Genomic DNA, 14024 nt, shown 5'->3' with positions numbered 1-14024 from the left:
TAATGAACGCACCGTGCGATTTTGGTTTAAACGCTTTCGTGATGGAAATTTCGACTTAAAGAACGAGCCACGAGGAAGACCGCCCACACGGTGAATAACGATGAATTAAGAGAGATAGTGGAAGCCGATCCTAGTCAAACTACCCAGGAATTAGCGGCATGGTTTAACGTTACCTTACCCACAATATTGACTCACTTGCGTCAAATCAATAAAATAAAAAAATACGAAAAATGGGTGCCTCATGATTTGACTGATCTGCAGAAAGAAACGCGTGTTGAAACTTGTGTTGCCTTGTTGAACCGGTACAGAAATGAAGGAATATTGGATCGAATTGTAACATGTGATGAAAAGTGGATTCTTTATGATAACCGGAAAAGAAAAATGCAATGGCTGACCCCAGGTCAAATGCCACGACAGTGTCCTAAAGCAAAACTTACCAATAAAAAGGTAATGGTAACTGTTTGGTGGTCTCAGCATGGTGTTATTCACTATAGTTTTCTCCGATCTGGTCAAGCAATAACGGCAGATGTCTATTGTGCCGAACTCCGAACCATGTTGACAAAACTAGCAGTAAAACCGCCCCGACTCATGAATCGATCTTCACCATTATTGCTCCACGACAACGCGAGACCTCACACAGCACGAGAAACCATTTTGTCCCTTCAGGAACTGCAGTTAGAAACCATTCGTCATCCTCCGTATTCACCAGACCTTGCTCCAACGGACTACCATTTTTTTCGTGATTTGGACAATTATCTACGTGACAAGAAGTTTTCTTCCCAGGAGGCAGTACAAAATGCTTTCACACAGTTTGTGCAGTCTAGATCGTCGGAGTTCTATCGCAAAGGCATTAATAACCTTCCCATTAGATGGCAGCAATGTATAGATAATAATGGCAACTATTTTGATTAAATAAATTTGTTAAAAATTTAAAAAATAAACAATTTAGATTTTCAGTACAAATCGGCAATTTCATACTTTAACCCCTATTATTTAAATGGTTAGGTGGGTATATTGCGTTCCATTTTGAAAAATCATGTTATTAAAAATGGAAATGGCTATTATTATGTTGTAATCTTGCGTTACCTTTCTATTTGTTGAGGGTTATTAATTATTGAATAATTAGGTTTAATTTTATTATTAATTATATCTGCCATATATAAACATTAGATGATTATTATTATTAGCGTTGTCAGTACTTTTGTGGTGCGCCTGCTAGTTGTCATTTGAGGTTATTGAAATTTACAACTTTATAATTATAACTTTTAAAATACCGACGTCAAAAGTTTGTTTATCCAGTTACGTCATGTTCATCACCGCCGTCTCCTCAACAATAACTGAAACGCATATGGAAATCCTCGTCGAAACGAATCATATGAGCCCAAACGAAAGGTAGCTGTAGTACACTGTTGAGGAGTTCCTTCCATCTGGCTGCTATTTGTGCCAAACTGCCTCAGTAGCCGAACGGTTAGCATGCCGCCGGACTGCCACGCAGAGGTCCCGAGTTCGATTCCGTGCCAGGAGATGACCTACGTTTATTTCTCTCGTGAGTTTGGATGTAATTTGTGCTTGTGTATGTGTATGTCCATGGCACCCGCGGTTCCCTAGTGCAGGGCTATAATAGTGTGTGCGCGTTATTATTATTTCCATCATCAGTTCAACTCTACGTCACCGTAACATTTTATTTTCATTGGAATTATATCTATGTGGCATGTTTAATTGAAATCGGTTCACGGAAATTGGGTGACATCCATTAAAATAAATTCATCCCCTAATTTACCATCCTCAGAGGTGGAATGTTTTCTTCAAATTTGAATACTGATATACCGTCATTCCAACAAAAAAAGGATCATCGGAATCGGCTTACAAACTTCGGAGTAATGGCCTAACATATACACACAGAAAAAAATACAGTCGAATTATGAACCACCTCACTTTTTGAAATCGGTTAAAAAGGGGTTCCTGGGTAAAACCCCAATGAAAATGAAGGTCCCACTACACAAAAGCGCATGCGCGACGCTGCCGGTGACGGTTCGTCAGGTTTTGTTGCCAAGAACCTAATACAAGTATACCTGTAGTGAATAAATCCAAAGAGTTTTTCGACTATTTGCCGTATAAGAGATATGAATGAGGACCACGTCGTTCTCCCTGGAGGTAAGGAGAATTTCTAACATTACAGACGTCATAATAACATTTGTATTAGGAAAATCGATAATAACACAAGCATAACCTATAACATAACTCTTTTTGCATTAATGCAAGGGAAATTTGTAAGTCACTTTATTTCAACTTAATTGCCTTTGTTATTACAATTCAAGCATCCATTTTTAATAAAATTATAGAGGTTTTTATTTTCCTTTCTATAGAGTTGTAAATAGTAAGCCCTTATTATAATGTACCATCAGTAATATCATTATTACAGTCTACTTCTGATTTGTACCGTAGTTACTAGAATTGCTATCTATATAAATTTAAAACGTAAATGAAAACAATAATAACGGTTCATTCAACATTTACGCGTTCAATAGCAGAATTATACGCGGTTATTGGGCTAGTGACTGACATAAAGTACCACGTACATACGTATTGTCACTTGTTTCTAGAATCACAATATGCGGATGATTACGACTTGAAAAAATCGCGAAAGAATATTCGACCACAGTTGGTGTTCTAAAAATTTACAGATATTAAAGTTATTTGTTTTCAGTACTTATATACGCTAATATTAAAAGGTTGACTATGCTTAAGAAAATATTTGAATGGAAACTGGAACATTCTATTTGGGATTTATAATGATTAATAAAGTTGCGTAATTGCGTGCAAACTTGCGCATCATTAGAATGTGCTATTGAATGTTTTGTCATTTTAGTGAAATTTTGTTTATAGTAAAAAGTGTTACCAGGTCGTTACTCTGCTCTTCCTCACATTGATCCCCTGGCCTGGGCCGTCAGTATTCAAGATTACCTGCTCTCGTGACAACTCCAAAATTGTCAGAAAAGTCATACAAAACAAATGGCTTCCCGTATTAGAAAGATTTCAGGTATATAATTTTTTCATTCTGTGTTTTACGTGAAACTCTTCAGGACATTAATTTAAAAAAAAGCCATGATAGGCTAAGGGTTTGACCTACTATCTATCAAGCAGAGCCCATGGGTTTGAATCTAGGTTTGAAAAACGTGTGAAGTCCCTAACCCGCATTGGGCCAGCGTGGCAGACTAAGGGTCGTATTCCAGAACTCTACTCAATGCTCAAGTTAGGACTTGAGTATGATTTAAAGCACTGAAAATCATACTCAAGTCCTTGCCATTAGGGTCGTATTTCCAGTGCTTGAAATCATACTCAAGTCTGCTCAAATCCTGACTTGAGCATTGAGTAGAGTTCTGGAATACGGTACTTAGACCTCACCTGAGAGGAGATCCGTGCCCAGCAGTGGGACGTATAAATGGGTCGATGATGGTGATGAATTAAAACAAGAATATAAAAGTGATATTCGACCTTCCACTACTTTCTGTCTTTGCCAGAGTGATTGACCCTACTCTAGTTCAGCAAGGGTAAGAATTATCAGTATATACATTATAATATACGTAATACATTATAGGTGAAATTGCCGCTAGAGTGTCCATTCCATCCGGCGCGCGATATCTTTGCCCCGCAACACGCTGCCAAATTACGTCACCGTGCCTCACAGTGGACGTGCGCCTTTTGCGGAAAATCGTTTTACGAAGAGCGCCACCTCGACACGCACTTCGATCAGCGACACAAGAACCAGATTAACAAGGTCTCCCATATCTATCAAATTACAACAAAAATATATAATAAATCTACAGTACATTTTAAGCTTGAAAGACATGAACATCTTTGAATATTTAGATATGAGAAGAATAAACACTAGGAGGCCGCTGCTACGGGTTTTAAATGATTTATTCAGTTGATTTTTTAAAAGACACATAAGCAAGATCCCGACTATCCTTAATAATTTTAACCTAATGAATGATTTACAAATACTCTTTGCAGGCAGAGGACGCAGTATGCCTTGCCGACTACTGCGACATAATGCGGTGTCAGGTGCTCATAGCACACGGGTCAATGAGCGCTGGTGGTGGCCCAGGTACTGATATCGAAGTATGGCAAGATATAGAGGCGGCAAAGAAAGCTCTCGCACCCGCTGCCGTCCGCAGTGTAGCCCGCGTACCCAATCGCAAGAGGCACCGGCCGCGGCCAACTCCAGTTACACCTGTTACTGACTGTCCGAAAAAAGACACTGAGAGTGAAGAGCCAGGTAAGCTTGCATGTGATGTCCACGGGCGGATATAGTATGCTCGCGGTTTACGGGGATTTTTCCTACTCATAAGATTGGTTCGCTTTTTGTGTGTTATAACACTACAGCTCCATCGATACTATCGATGATTCCGCCAATATGAAAATTAAGGAAGACACGCATTGCTTTGGAAATGATTGGTGATCTTAATTATCGCTGTAAAGGTTGAATATGTAGCACCGTTATATGTACCAGCACGACGATGTACAAAATCGCATAATTATATTTAAGCCCTTGTTAATAAATTATTTCTAAGACACACACACGGCGACTCATAGCAGCGATGCAAACACGCTTTCGTGAAACGCGCTATTGCATCGATGCAATCGCTTATGTTGAATAACTATGTATACGAAAAATCTGTATAGGTGTAAGCACAACATTTTGTTTTGCTAATTGTAAATTTAAAAGTGAAATTAATACATATGTTAAATAAATAAATTAGTTAATTAAAAACGTGCATTGCGTTTACATCGCTGCTTAAAGCCGTTGTGTGTAACCGCTTTCAGGTTATTCGCAATAGGACTAACTAATTAAACAAAATTTCAGATAATTTACAGAAATCTCTATAATGAAGGATCCGACAACTAGAAAGGATTTTTGTTCCGAACTAGTTCTAGGATAGTCTACGAATTTTCTTTTCTTCAATACTCCTTATTTTTCTTCGTTTTATTTCTTCATTTTACGCGTCATATTTTCTGAGTACACTAAACAATGAAAATAAAGCTTGTATAGCGGCCATATTAAAATGGCTGCAATTATTTTTTTATCCAAAGATTAAGATTCCTTTATACCTTTCTCTTTCTCTAATAGTTGAGGTAGAAAAGTTTTAAATTTTCATCGTTGCCGTCTGTAGTAGACGTCGATGTAAGGTAATAAAATAATAAGCTCTTTTTTCAGTTAGTGAAGGGTTTATCTTAATCAAAAAATGAATATTTACTTCACTTCCACTGGTCCGATCGACTTGAAATTTGATAGGTATACTATGAAAATCCGATGACATTACAAGAATATGGTAACCTTGATCTTGTGTTTGGGGTTACTAAATTGATTTCGGCGAGTTGTTAGATTACGGATGATGACGTTATTGACTTTTTGGAGTAGACTGTTTTGTATTGTACGTTTTATAAATTTCAAGGTTTATTCAATTATTGTGACAGAAGTAGAGGAAAATCGAACAGAAGACAGCGAGAGCGATGCAAATCAAACGGCAGAGTTGTGCGACGCGGATACTGTGGAGTCATCTCTACCACCCGATAGCCGACAGAAGAGACTCGCCGATTTGCAGGCCGAGAGGGCGGCCTGCGACCCCACGCGACTGCAAGGACTTAAGGTAACCTTTTGAAAGTATAGACACTAATTGTTATTTTCTAAAATTATACTTGTACATATTTCATAAAAATACCTGTTAATTCTCGTAGTCCAAATATAATATAACTAATATATTTAAAAAAAACGTGACAATTGGCGCAACACAACAACGCACTGACATGTGAACGAGACAATGAACTCGTCATACTGAACATGGTTGAAGATCAGTTCCTAAGAAATTGTAATCAAAACAAACATTCGTATGTACCAAATGCACGTAATTAGCCAGATGCATTATTCTTAAAAACATGAGCGGATGTTTGAAAGTCAAACAATTTTCAGTATTGAATTTTAAAAAATAAGTAATTTACCCAGACAGAGCCATTGGTATGCACGGGCGCAGGACATTTGAGCTTGAGACGTAACCATAAATAAGCAATAAAATTTTAGTTTAGGTACCTGAAAAGGCGGACACATGCGCCGGAGTTCTTTTTTCGGAGGTAGACACTTACGCCAAAGAAAACTCATAAGTTTAATTAAGTATGTAGTTCTGTGTAAGAACGTAGGATACGCATAAGTCAGTAAGTCAAATGGTGCGTTCCTACGACCCGTGATGTCGGCTTTTAGTGGTTTTTTCTACGGCAATCGTTAGTATATCGTAGGTGTACTCACACTCGTCGTAAGTATACCCGGATACACATTTTTTTTTAAAAAAGCAAAATGGGGTGGTCAACTTCACATGTGAAGTTAACCACCCCGCTATGTTTTTTCAAACGGACCCGGAAACGGCTTGCGCAGGTCGATAGCAAATCGTTAGTATACCCACATTCGACGGTGATGGCCCAAGAAAACAATGTTTTTTTTTTTAAAAAACAATTTCTTAGGTGAGTCGTTCAAAAACGCACGTGACTTCGTTGATGTCTTTCACATGAAGCAAAAATCTGACTTCGTTGATGTCTTTCACATGAAGCAAAAATCTGACTTCGTTGATGTCTTTTTCTTACGAAACAAAATTCAGACGATTAAGTATAGAATACACATGAAAGAAATGCTTTAGTACCCAGCAACTACACTGGACTGTAAAGTTGTCAAAATTGAGATAGTACCGATTGCCAGTTCACAGTCGATATGTAAAGTCAAGAATTATGCGCCAAATGACATGGTCGTCCACATAACGTAAAAAATATGCAATTTGGTTTGTGATTAAGTAATGTACTATATATACTAAAAACAAAATTGATATGGCTACCACGATTTCTCGCAATTCCGTGGAAAACAAATGATATTAGACACAAGCTGAAACTATCACAAACTAGTGTATTGTTCGAGAACTATCGGCAAGACAACGAACATAACTAGTTTAATACGTAACAAAATTCCACATTAAACAAATGAGTCCCTTTCTAAAAAAATCGATTCGATAATATCCATGTACATAGTTATACAAATTTTGATGCAAGCTTATGTCCAGTTATGAATATAAAAACATTAAAACGTAGAAAAATACAGAAAACACAATACAAGATTTAGAAAAAGTAGGAAAATAAAATGTTTAACAAGCTTAGGCGAGAAATGTCGCCTCTTGAATGCGATTTTATTTCTGTCGTATGCCACTAACTTTTTAGCGTTTTTGAACGTTGGATGCGAGGACCTTTCTTGTGAAGTGCCGGCACGTGTCCACTGGGTGAAGAACAATAAAACAAGATACTCTGCGCAAGTGTCCTATGGGATTAATGAATTTATACTTACTCCGGCGCAGTGTCCTGCGGTCCTGCGCCCGGTTTGCACCACTTATTATTTCTAATTCGCTGCAGTTTTAATAAATTGAGTTCATTATGACTTGCCCTAACGTCAAGGTGTACACATCACGATGAAACCGGCAAGTTGGAGCAGGTTAACGTAACTCTTTGAAGCCACCAACCCTCGTTGGGTTCAGGAGTGAATTAAGACCACAAAATGACCTACAAAATGCCAAGTTGATAATGATTAGTGTTGGGCAAGATACGGCCCGCAAGCCAACTCCGGTTCGCGAAGTGCTTTAATTCGATTCGCCGACGTCTCTTGAAGAATGTATGGCCCTCGGAAATATAATTTGACAGTCTATTGACACATAAAATGACGTGTTACGTCACACATTATTAATTAAAAATATGTATTAAAAAAAATTTTTTTTTTGTTCTCTCCCGTGAAATTTCTTACGTTTTTCTGGGCCTAATGAAAAAGTTTGCCCACCCCTGATCTAGACAGTGTTTCAATAACAATTTATTTTTAAGGTCCGGTGTGAAAAAGTGGTTCATTCTTGTATTGCTACTCTTCTTCTGCATCTGACGCAACATCAGTTTACGGAGTTGGAAGGTACGCTAATTAAGTCTGTATTATGAAATTACGTTAAGTTTATAGTAGTGTTTATAAATATATACTAATAATGATATGAATATAATTGAATAAAATAATATTAGGAAGTGAAACTGTTTTGGATTTACCTATATCGCGTATATTTGTTTATTCCAAAGCTTCGGGCCCTTTACAGGTCCATGGTCACAATGGTCACAACTGACACACACTGACACTACTGACAGTCAGCCGTGATCATGGCACCTGTAAAGTGCCCGAAACATCGATTTGTGTGAAAAAAAGTATAAGCGATTTAGATCCGAAAAAAAATGTTTCATTTGTAATGTAAAAATCGCGAAAACCTAAGAACTAAAGAACCATTATATCTGAAAATAGGTATTTGTGGCTCCGTTTTATATTTTCGGCACATTTGTGAGAAGCTCGTTGAAATAACATCTCATTACAGCTCTCAAATGTTTTGTGACCATAATGTGTCTGTATTATTTCAGAGGAGATGCAGCGCGCAGTCTGTTGGTACCTGAGCTGTGACCGTTACTGGGAAGACACGGGCCCTGCGGCCCGAGCCTTTCCGTGGCCGCTCGTATTGGCTCTCGCCACTGGGCTCGCATTGGCATTGTGCATGTGCTATTATATCATTTGGATAGTCTTTGAGTAAGTATTGAAACATGTTTGGAGTACGGCATTTCTTTTTTAATTAAAAGCAACTGGCTTCTCCTATATCACTGAACACGGAAGAAATACTTGTAACAGCGTTGTTAAGTAATTTGGTCGAGCACTCAAATAACTGTTAACAGATTCGCTTTACGGGTTGATTTTCTATAAGCAATTTGAGTCTATCAGCACAATAGTGGTGTAACCCCATGAAATGCACATAGAATCATAGAAAATAATGACGGATTTAAAATTAATCAAATTCATTTTATGTATAGTAATCATACATGACCAATATATAATTATTATATACTTTACTATCATTTAAAGTAATATTGTACATAAAAAATTAAATGTGGGTTATACCACTTTTGCGCTGATAGCCTCATTTGTTCTTGTTGCCAGACTGGAGCAAACAGTTTCTCAGGCACGCTCTGAAAATGTACCGTACTATACATATAATATCATTTTGTCCTACTGTAATTGTTCTTTTCGGGAAATACAGATGCAATGCAGAAAATAGAGCATTCCATTCCTTTGCCGTACGTATCAGAAAGGAGGAAGCAAAGCGCTTAGTGCGAATAGGTGGACGACATAAGAATGGAGTGCTCTGGACTTTCTAGTCGACCGAAGGAGGAACGGTGAGGATGGAACTAAATTGAAGTTCCTGCGCACACTCCCCGTAATATACCCGATAGAAAACCGACAAGCAGGCTATTTTTCTGCTATGGTCGAGATTTTGTAGCTTTGACTCCACAAGAGAATTGTTGTTAATAAGCTTATATTGCTTTTCGCTCCACCGAGTCCATGTGTATTGCGACAAGACCGCTCGTTGGATAAAATTATTTAAAATTTGCGACAACCATGAACCTTGTTGCCTTTTCTAAATTAAAGTATATATCACTAATATCAAATCTTTTGTGGTCCAAGTCCACATGGTAGATACATAGGTTTCATTCGTAGATCGTCGGTCCGCTATGGCCGGATGGTGTCGGTTAAATCGATACCTCCAATGAACACTACACCAACTTTATTTTTTGGTAATTTTCGTAAGTTTTGGTAAGTTTTTGTAAACAGCTATTATATTTGCTAAAATTCGAAAAAACAAAATTCGAAAAAAGAAACCGAAAAAAGAATTTTGTGAAAAAAAACAAAATTAAAACAGAACAGGCCCAAAAATTAAGTTGGGTGTAGAGTTCATTGGAGGTATCGAAATGTCGAGTTCGTTATCCCAAATGTTTTTTGAATTTGAGCTTGTACAATCTAATCATTTTACTTCAGTTCCGAGGAAGGAAGCGTGGCAGGTAGTGCATCGGTTTCCATGACAACGCATTCCTCCCCGACGCGTGCCGAGCGTCTGGCTGCCGAAGAGGCTCTCCTGGAGGACCCTGACCACGATGACCATTACATCTACGTCACCTATCCTCCGGAACTCAAGCGGCGACTTCTTGAAAGGTACGCTAACAACATGACCTTCGTATTTATTTTCCTAAAGTTCCTTTCACAAGAAAGACTCGGGTAGATTCATTTTCTTGAAGTATTTGTTTTCTTTAGTATAATTTGACTTCTATTCTTTGGCCAGAGGAGTATCCATTCCAATCCAAGTGATAGTGTTTCCAAAACATATTCTAATTTGTAAAATATTTAGTAGAAATAATAGTCGACAGTGTGAATTTTGTATGTTTCGTATTATTTTCGTAGTCTTGTGTTGGTTTTTAATAAAAGTTGTTTGTTTTAGCTGCTACAATAGAACGACTCGCCTCTGAGAGCCAAACGGTCGCAATTTGTTGTGCATGTATACTTTGTACCAGTGCGAGTAGATATTACCTATTTAGTTGTTAATTTGCAGTGACAAAGTACATTGTTTCGTACGTTGATGTAATTTACAAAAAAAAGGACATTACTAATTTTTAATTCAATTTTAACAAGTGAAAGTTAATAGTTTTCAAGATCGGTCAAATATTGACAACTTAATGAATACTTTTATAAAACGTTGGTTGTAACTTCTTGTAAAATGCCAATAATTTCATTCTGATATTGATCAATGTGCGAAACAGAGAATATTGAAATAGATCTGTAATTACTATTCATCTTCATTCGAATAAAACAAAGTACCAAATAGATATACCTATTTACAAGTAATAATTTCTTATATTTAAAAATGTACAAACTTATTTGAATCTGATTAATTTCTAGTACCTTAGAAGTAGGTGTTCCCTTTATAGTAATGTACGTACCTAGTATGCTTAAAACGATTGTGCCTAATTTCCCTTTAGAATCGTATCTGTAAGAGAAATTTCATACATTTTCTCTATTTTCAATTTGCATAATAAATGTGACATCTTCTAATAGATATCATGACGTTATTAGGTTTCGGAAGTCTTGGGAGCGGACAACGAAGCTATTCAACTTTAAATGAACTTAGATTATTGAATACCTGTGTCTGTAATGTGAATACAGTCTAGACATTAGACGCTACAAGCTGAAGAGACACATATCGACAGACGGTTCGTATAGATAACATTCGCATCCTTTCGGAGCGTGGGATTTGTATGGGCATACCTTAACTCACCGCGGGAGTGTGTTTTGACCCTTACACTTTTTAAGAAGGGTAATAGCTGAGATAATAAGTCAAGGGATCTACACATTTCTAAGTTTTGAAACTTTTAATATACTTTTATTATATACTTAATTGTGTACGGACAGCAGTTTTTGTCGGACCCTTAGGAATTTCCGTTGACATTGTATGAATAGAACTTGACGTCCAATGTGCTCAATTTAAGAAGTCGTTAACTACGGTGGATGATACCAAGAAGTAGTCCAAGACTTCCGAGCTCTCTCGATTAGTCAAAACAATTTGCTAAATGTTTTGTAAACGTAGTATTCAGAATTTTCATTTAACAATTAAAGGTTTGTGTCTAATAATCGGTACCTACGAAAATGATTGAATTCTGGGGCTGATTCTGTTACACTATATCTTTATGAGTTTAAATTATATTTTTAGTCTTCGTAGATCGAGCACACACCTACTTAAATCTATTATTATTGTATAGTAAAACTCTGTAACGCAAATTTTTGCTTAATTATAGAAAACCAGCAGTTTCCTAATATGCCATAGCACATACGACTTGATATGTTAGTGATATGTTGTCGTCAAAATAGAACTGGACAGGAAAATACTCTGGCATTTGGAAAGAAGATGTACTTCTTGGAATTGCATTAATTCGAATATTTATATATACTTGATATGAGGACCATTGGCAAAATTTCGGTCGGTATTGCGAACAAATTTTTCGTTTGTGGAAAAACCTTTGTGTATTATAATGCATAATTACATAGGTGCAAAAGTGGGTTATTGTGAATAAGCTACAGGGTGTAATAATTTGCAATAACATTGACGCAGTGCCGCCTTTACAGCAAGGAGGCACCGAGCGCCACTCGATGCCGATGCCTCCAAAGAGTCTGTGTTCCTCGCGACATCATTTATAATTGGACCATTGGCACAAGAATTACCTTACATTACTTTAAAGCCGGAGATGTGTCGTTTCGTGCGCGTCAGAACGGTATCGGTCGGTAATGTATGAAACATTTAATTTGTTTAGGTTTATATTAGCAAACTGACGTGACGGCTTGTATTATGTGTATGAAACCGATACCGTTCACGTCAAACAAATGTCAATCAGGCTTTAGTATTATTTTAATGGCGTGCCTACTAGAGCCCTCCATGGTATTCGTTGTACCCGGGCGCTACATGAGCTAGCACCGGCTTGCATTGCCGCCCTTGTGACTCAAGACGTTTTTGAAAACGTTTGGGATAAAACAGCATATTTTTTGTTTATAACAATATGGACTTTTCATAAAAATCCTTATATACTTTGTCTCTACATTTTGGTAACCGGAGAATTTTCTTTTTCATTTCGCGCTTCGTTCAAACCGTCTAGAGGAGATCATTCTATGATATTAGCCAAATCACTTCAATTATATACAATATGTTATGAAGTAAAACTAAAAAGTAACAATATTTCATAACAATTTCAAGAAGAAGGCGTGATTCTTAATTATATATAAGCATGTTTCTACATGCTTTTGTTGAAGTTGAAGGCATTCAGAATTACAATTTTTTTCGAACACTATACATGTGCTTCACATCCACAATTCATTACTTATTGAAGTATTACGTTTCGTATTATTAAGTCATATTGGAAAAATACTTACGCATATTCTTGAAGTTAAGTGTAACTGAGTCGGCTTGATTATCGGTTAGTGATTTTCATGAAAGCCTTGCATCCGGAAGCTCGTGATAAGTAAATGGTGAATATCTGAGAGATGTAGATGATGTTTTAACGAAATGTAAGTTAGAGATACGTGCTTTTGTATTGCGTCTGGCACTGAGGACGAATAGGGCAGACTTTTGTGTTAAATACACTTTGTAAATAAATTGTGACTTTTCACTAAATGTTTGAAATTAAAAATTGCTTGAACGTTTTTCATATTTTTTAAGTTTCTTAATAAAATAAAGAAAAATATGATTTTGTTATGTGATTGACTCTAAAAGAGGGAACACACCACATTATATTTGATTATTATACATTTATGAAAGTTCTTACAATTGAGGCTATCGTCACAAAAGTGGTGTAACTCCATGAAATACATGAAGGATTTAAAATAAGCCAAATTAATTTTATATACAGGGTTATTTTTAAAATACAAAGAACGATGAAGGACTATATTACTAACATCATAAACAGCAACTTTTGTTCCGTGTCTTTTGATAAAACCTGTAAATACTTTTAAGTATTTTTTGTCTTATCTGCCACTTTTTGGACCTGTACTTGGTAGTAAGGTAGTAAGTTCAAACGTGCATGCGTCTTTTCTGACGATTCCCGCGTTTTGTACAGAGTTATCACCATTTAGAGCGAATTATTTAAATATTTTTATATTTATTTTTATTTTTATTTTATTTTTTATATTTATATTTTATGAAAGTAAAATTTGACGAATGATTAAAAGTCATGGAACAAAACTTGATGTTAGTAATACATTTCTGCGAGGTCGTTAGTATTTTACAAATAACCTTGTATAGTTATCATATACGAGTATAACCCGTACCCGTAATAATATATATTTTTACATACATGAAATAGCATCCAAATATAAAATAATTATGTACTTTAAAGTAATATTATAATATATATCATATAGAGTACTAGTATGATTTAAAGTAATATTATCTAACAAAATAAATGTGGGTTACACCACTTTTGCGCTGATAGCCCCTCCAATACCGAAAACAGTAAAAATATATGTAAGTTCTCATTTGATCCCAATGAAGCCTAAAATAAAATGTTACTTTTGATAATCTGTAAAATACATAGATTTGTATTGCAAT

The 14024-nt window shown here is 36.3% G+C and overlaps 1 protein-coding gene across 3 annotated transcripts; it reads left to right on the top strand.

Annotated features, from left to right (window-relative positions):
• Positions 1 to 2019: 2019 nt before the first annotated feature.
• On the top strand, positions 2020 to 13549 carry LOC113235294. Of its 3 annotated transcripts, XR_003310857.1 has the most exons (10): positions 2020 to 2154; positions 2903 to 3040; positions 3599 to 3778; positions 4015 to 4279; positions 5479 to 5651; positions 7903 to 7984; positions 8473 to 8635; positions 9917 to 10090; positions 11006 to 11142; positions 12053 to 13549. XR_003310857.1 is itself a non-coding variant. In XM_026470955.1 (9 exons), exons 1-9 carry the CDS (start codon positions 2128 to 2130, stop codon positions 11052 to 11054), a joined length of 1251 nt encoding a protein of 416 aa, XP_026326740.1. In that variant the 5' UTR covers positions 2020 to 2127; the 3' UTR covers positions 11055 to 13549. The 3 variants fall into 3 exon arrangements, 2 of the variants coding, with proteins under 2 accessions (XP_026326740.1, XP_026326751.1); XM_026470955.1 differs by having other exon boundaries at positions 11006 to 13549; XM_026470966.1 differs by lacking the exons at positions 11006 to 11142; positions 12053 to 13549 and adding an exon at positions 10374 to 10900.
• Positions 13550 to 14024: the final 475 nt, after the last annotated feature.

Source organism: Hyposmocoma kahamanoa, unplaced genomic scaffold (assembly GCF_003589595.1).
Source record: "Hyposmocoma kahamanoa isolate Upper Pololo Valley unplaced genomic scaffold, ASM358959v1 102, whole genome shotgun sequence".
Taxonomy (NCBI): domain Eukaryota; kingdom Metazoa; phylum Arthropoda; class Insecta; order Lepidoptera; family Cosmopterigidae; genus Hyposmocoma; species Hyposmocoma kahamanoa.
The sequence above is the reverse complement of the archived record's forward strand: the minus strand, read 5'-3'. Positions and strand labels throughout refer to the sequence as shown.

Bases quoted from the DNA above. Each gene is read 5' to 3' on its own strand.
- LOC113235294 (XM_026470955.1), top strand. From the start codon at position 2,128: ATGAGGACCACGTCGTTCTCCCTGGAG. The intron at 3,779-4,014 runs GTCTCCCATATC...TACTCTTTGCAG, and splicing joins ACAAGAACCAGATTAACAAG to GCAGAGGACGCAGTATGCCT. The intron at 8,636-9,916 runs GTAAGTATTGAA...ATTTTACTTCAG, and splicing joins ATCATTTGGATAGTCTTTGA to TTCCGAGGAAGGAAGCGTGG.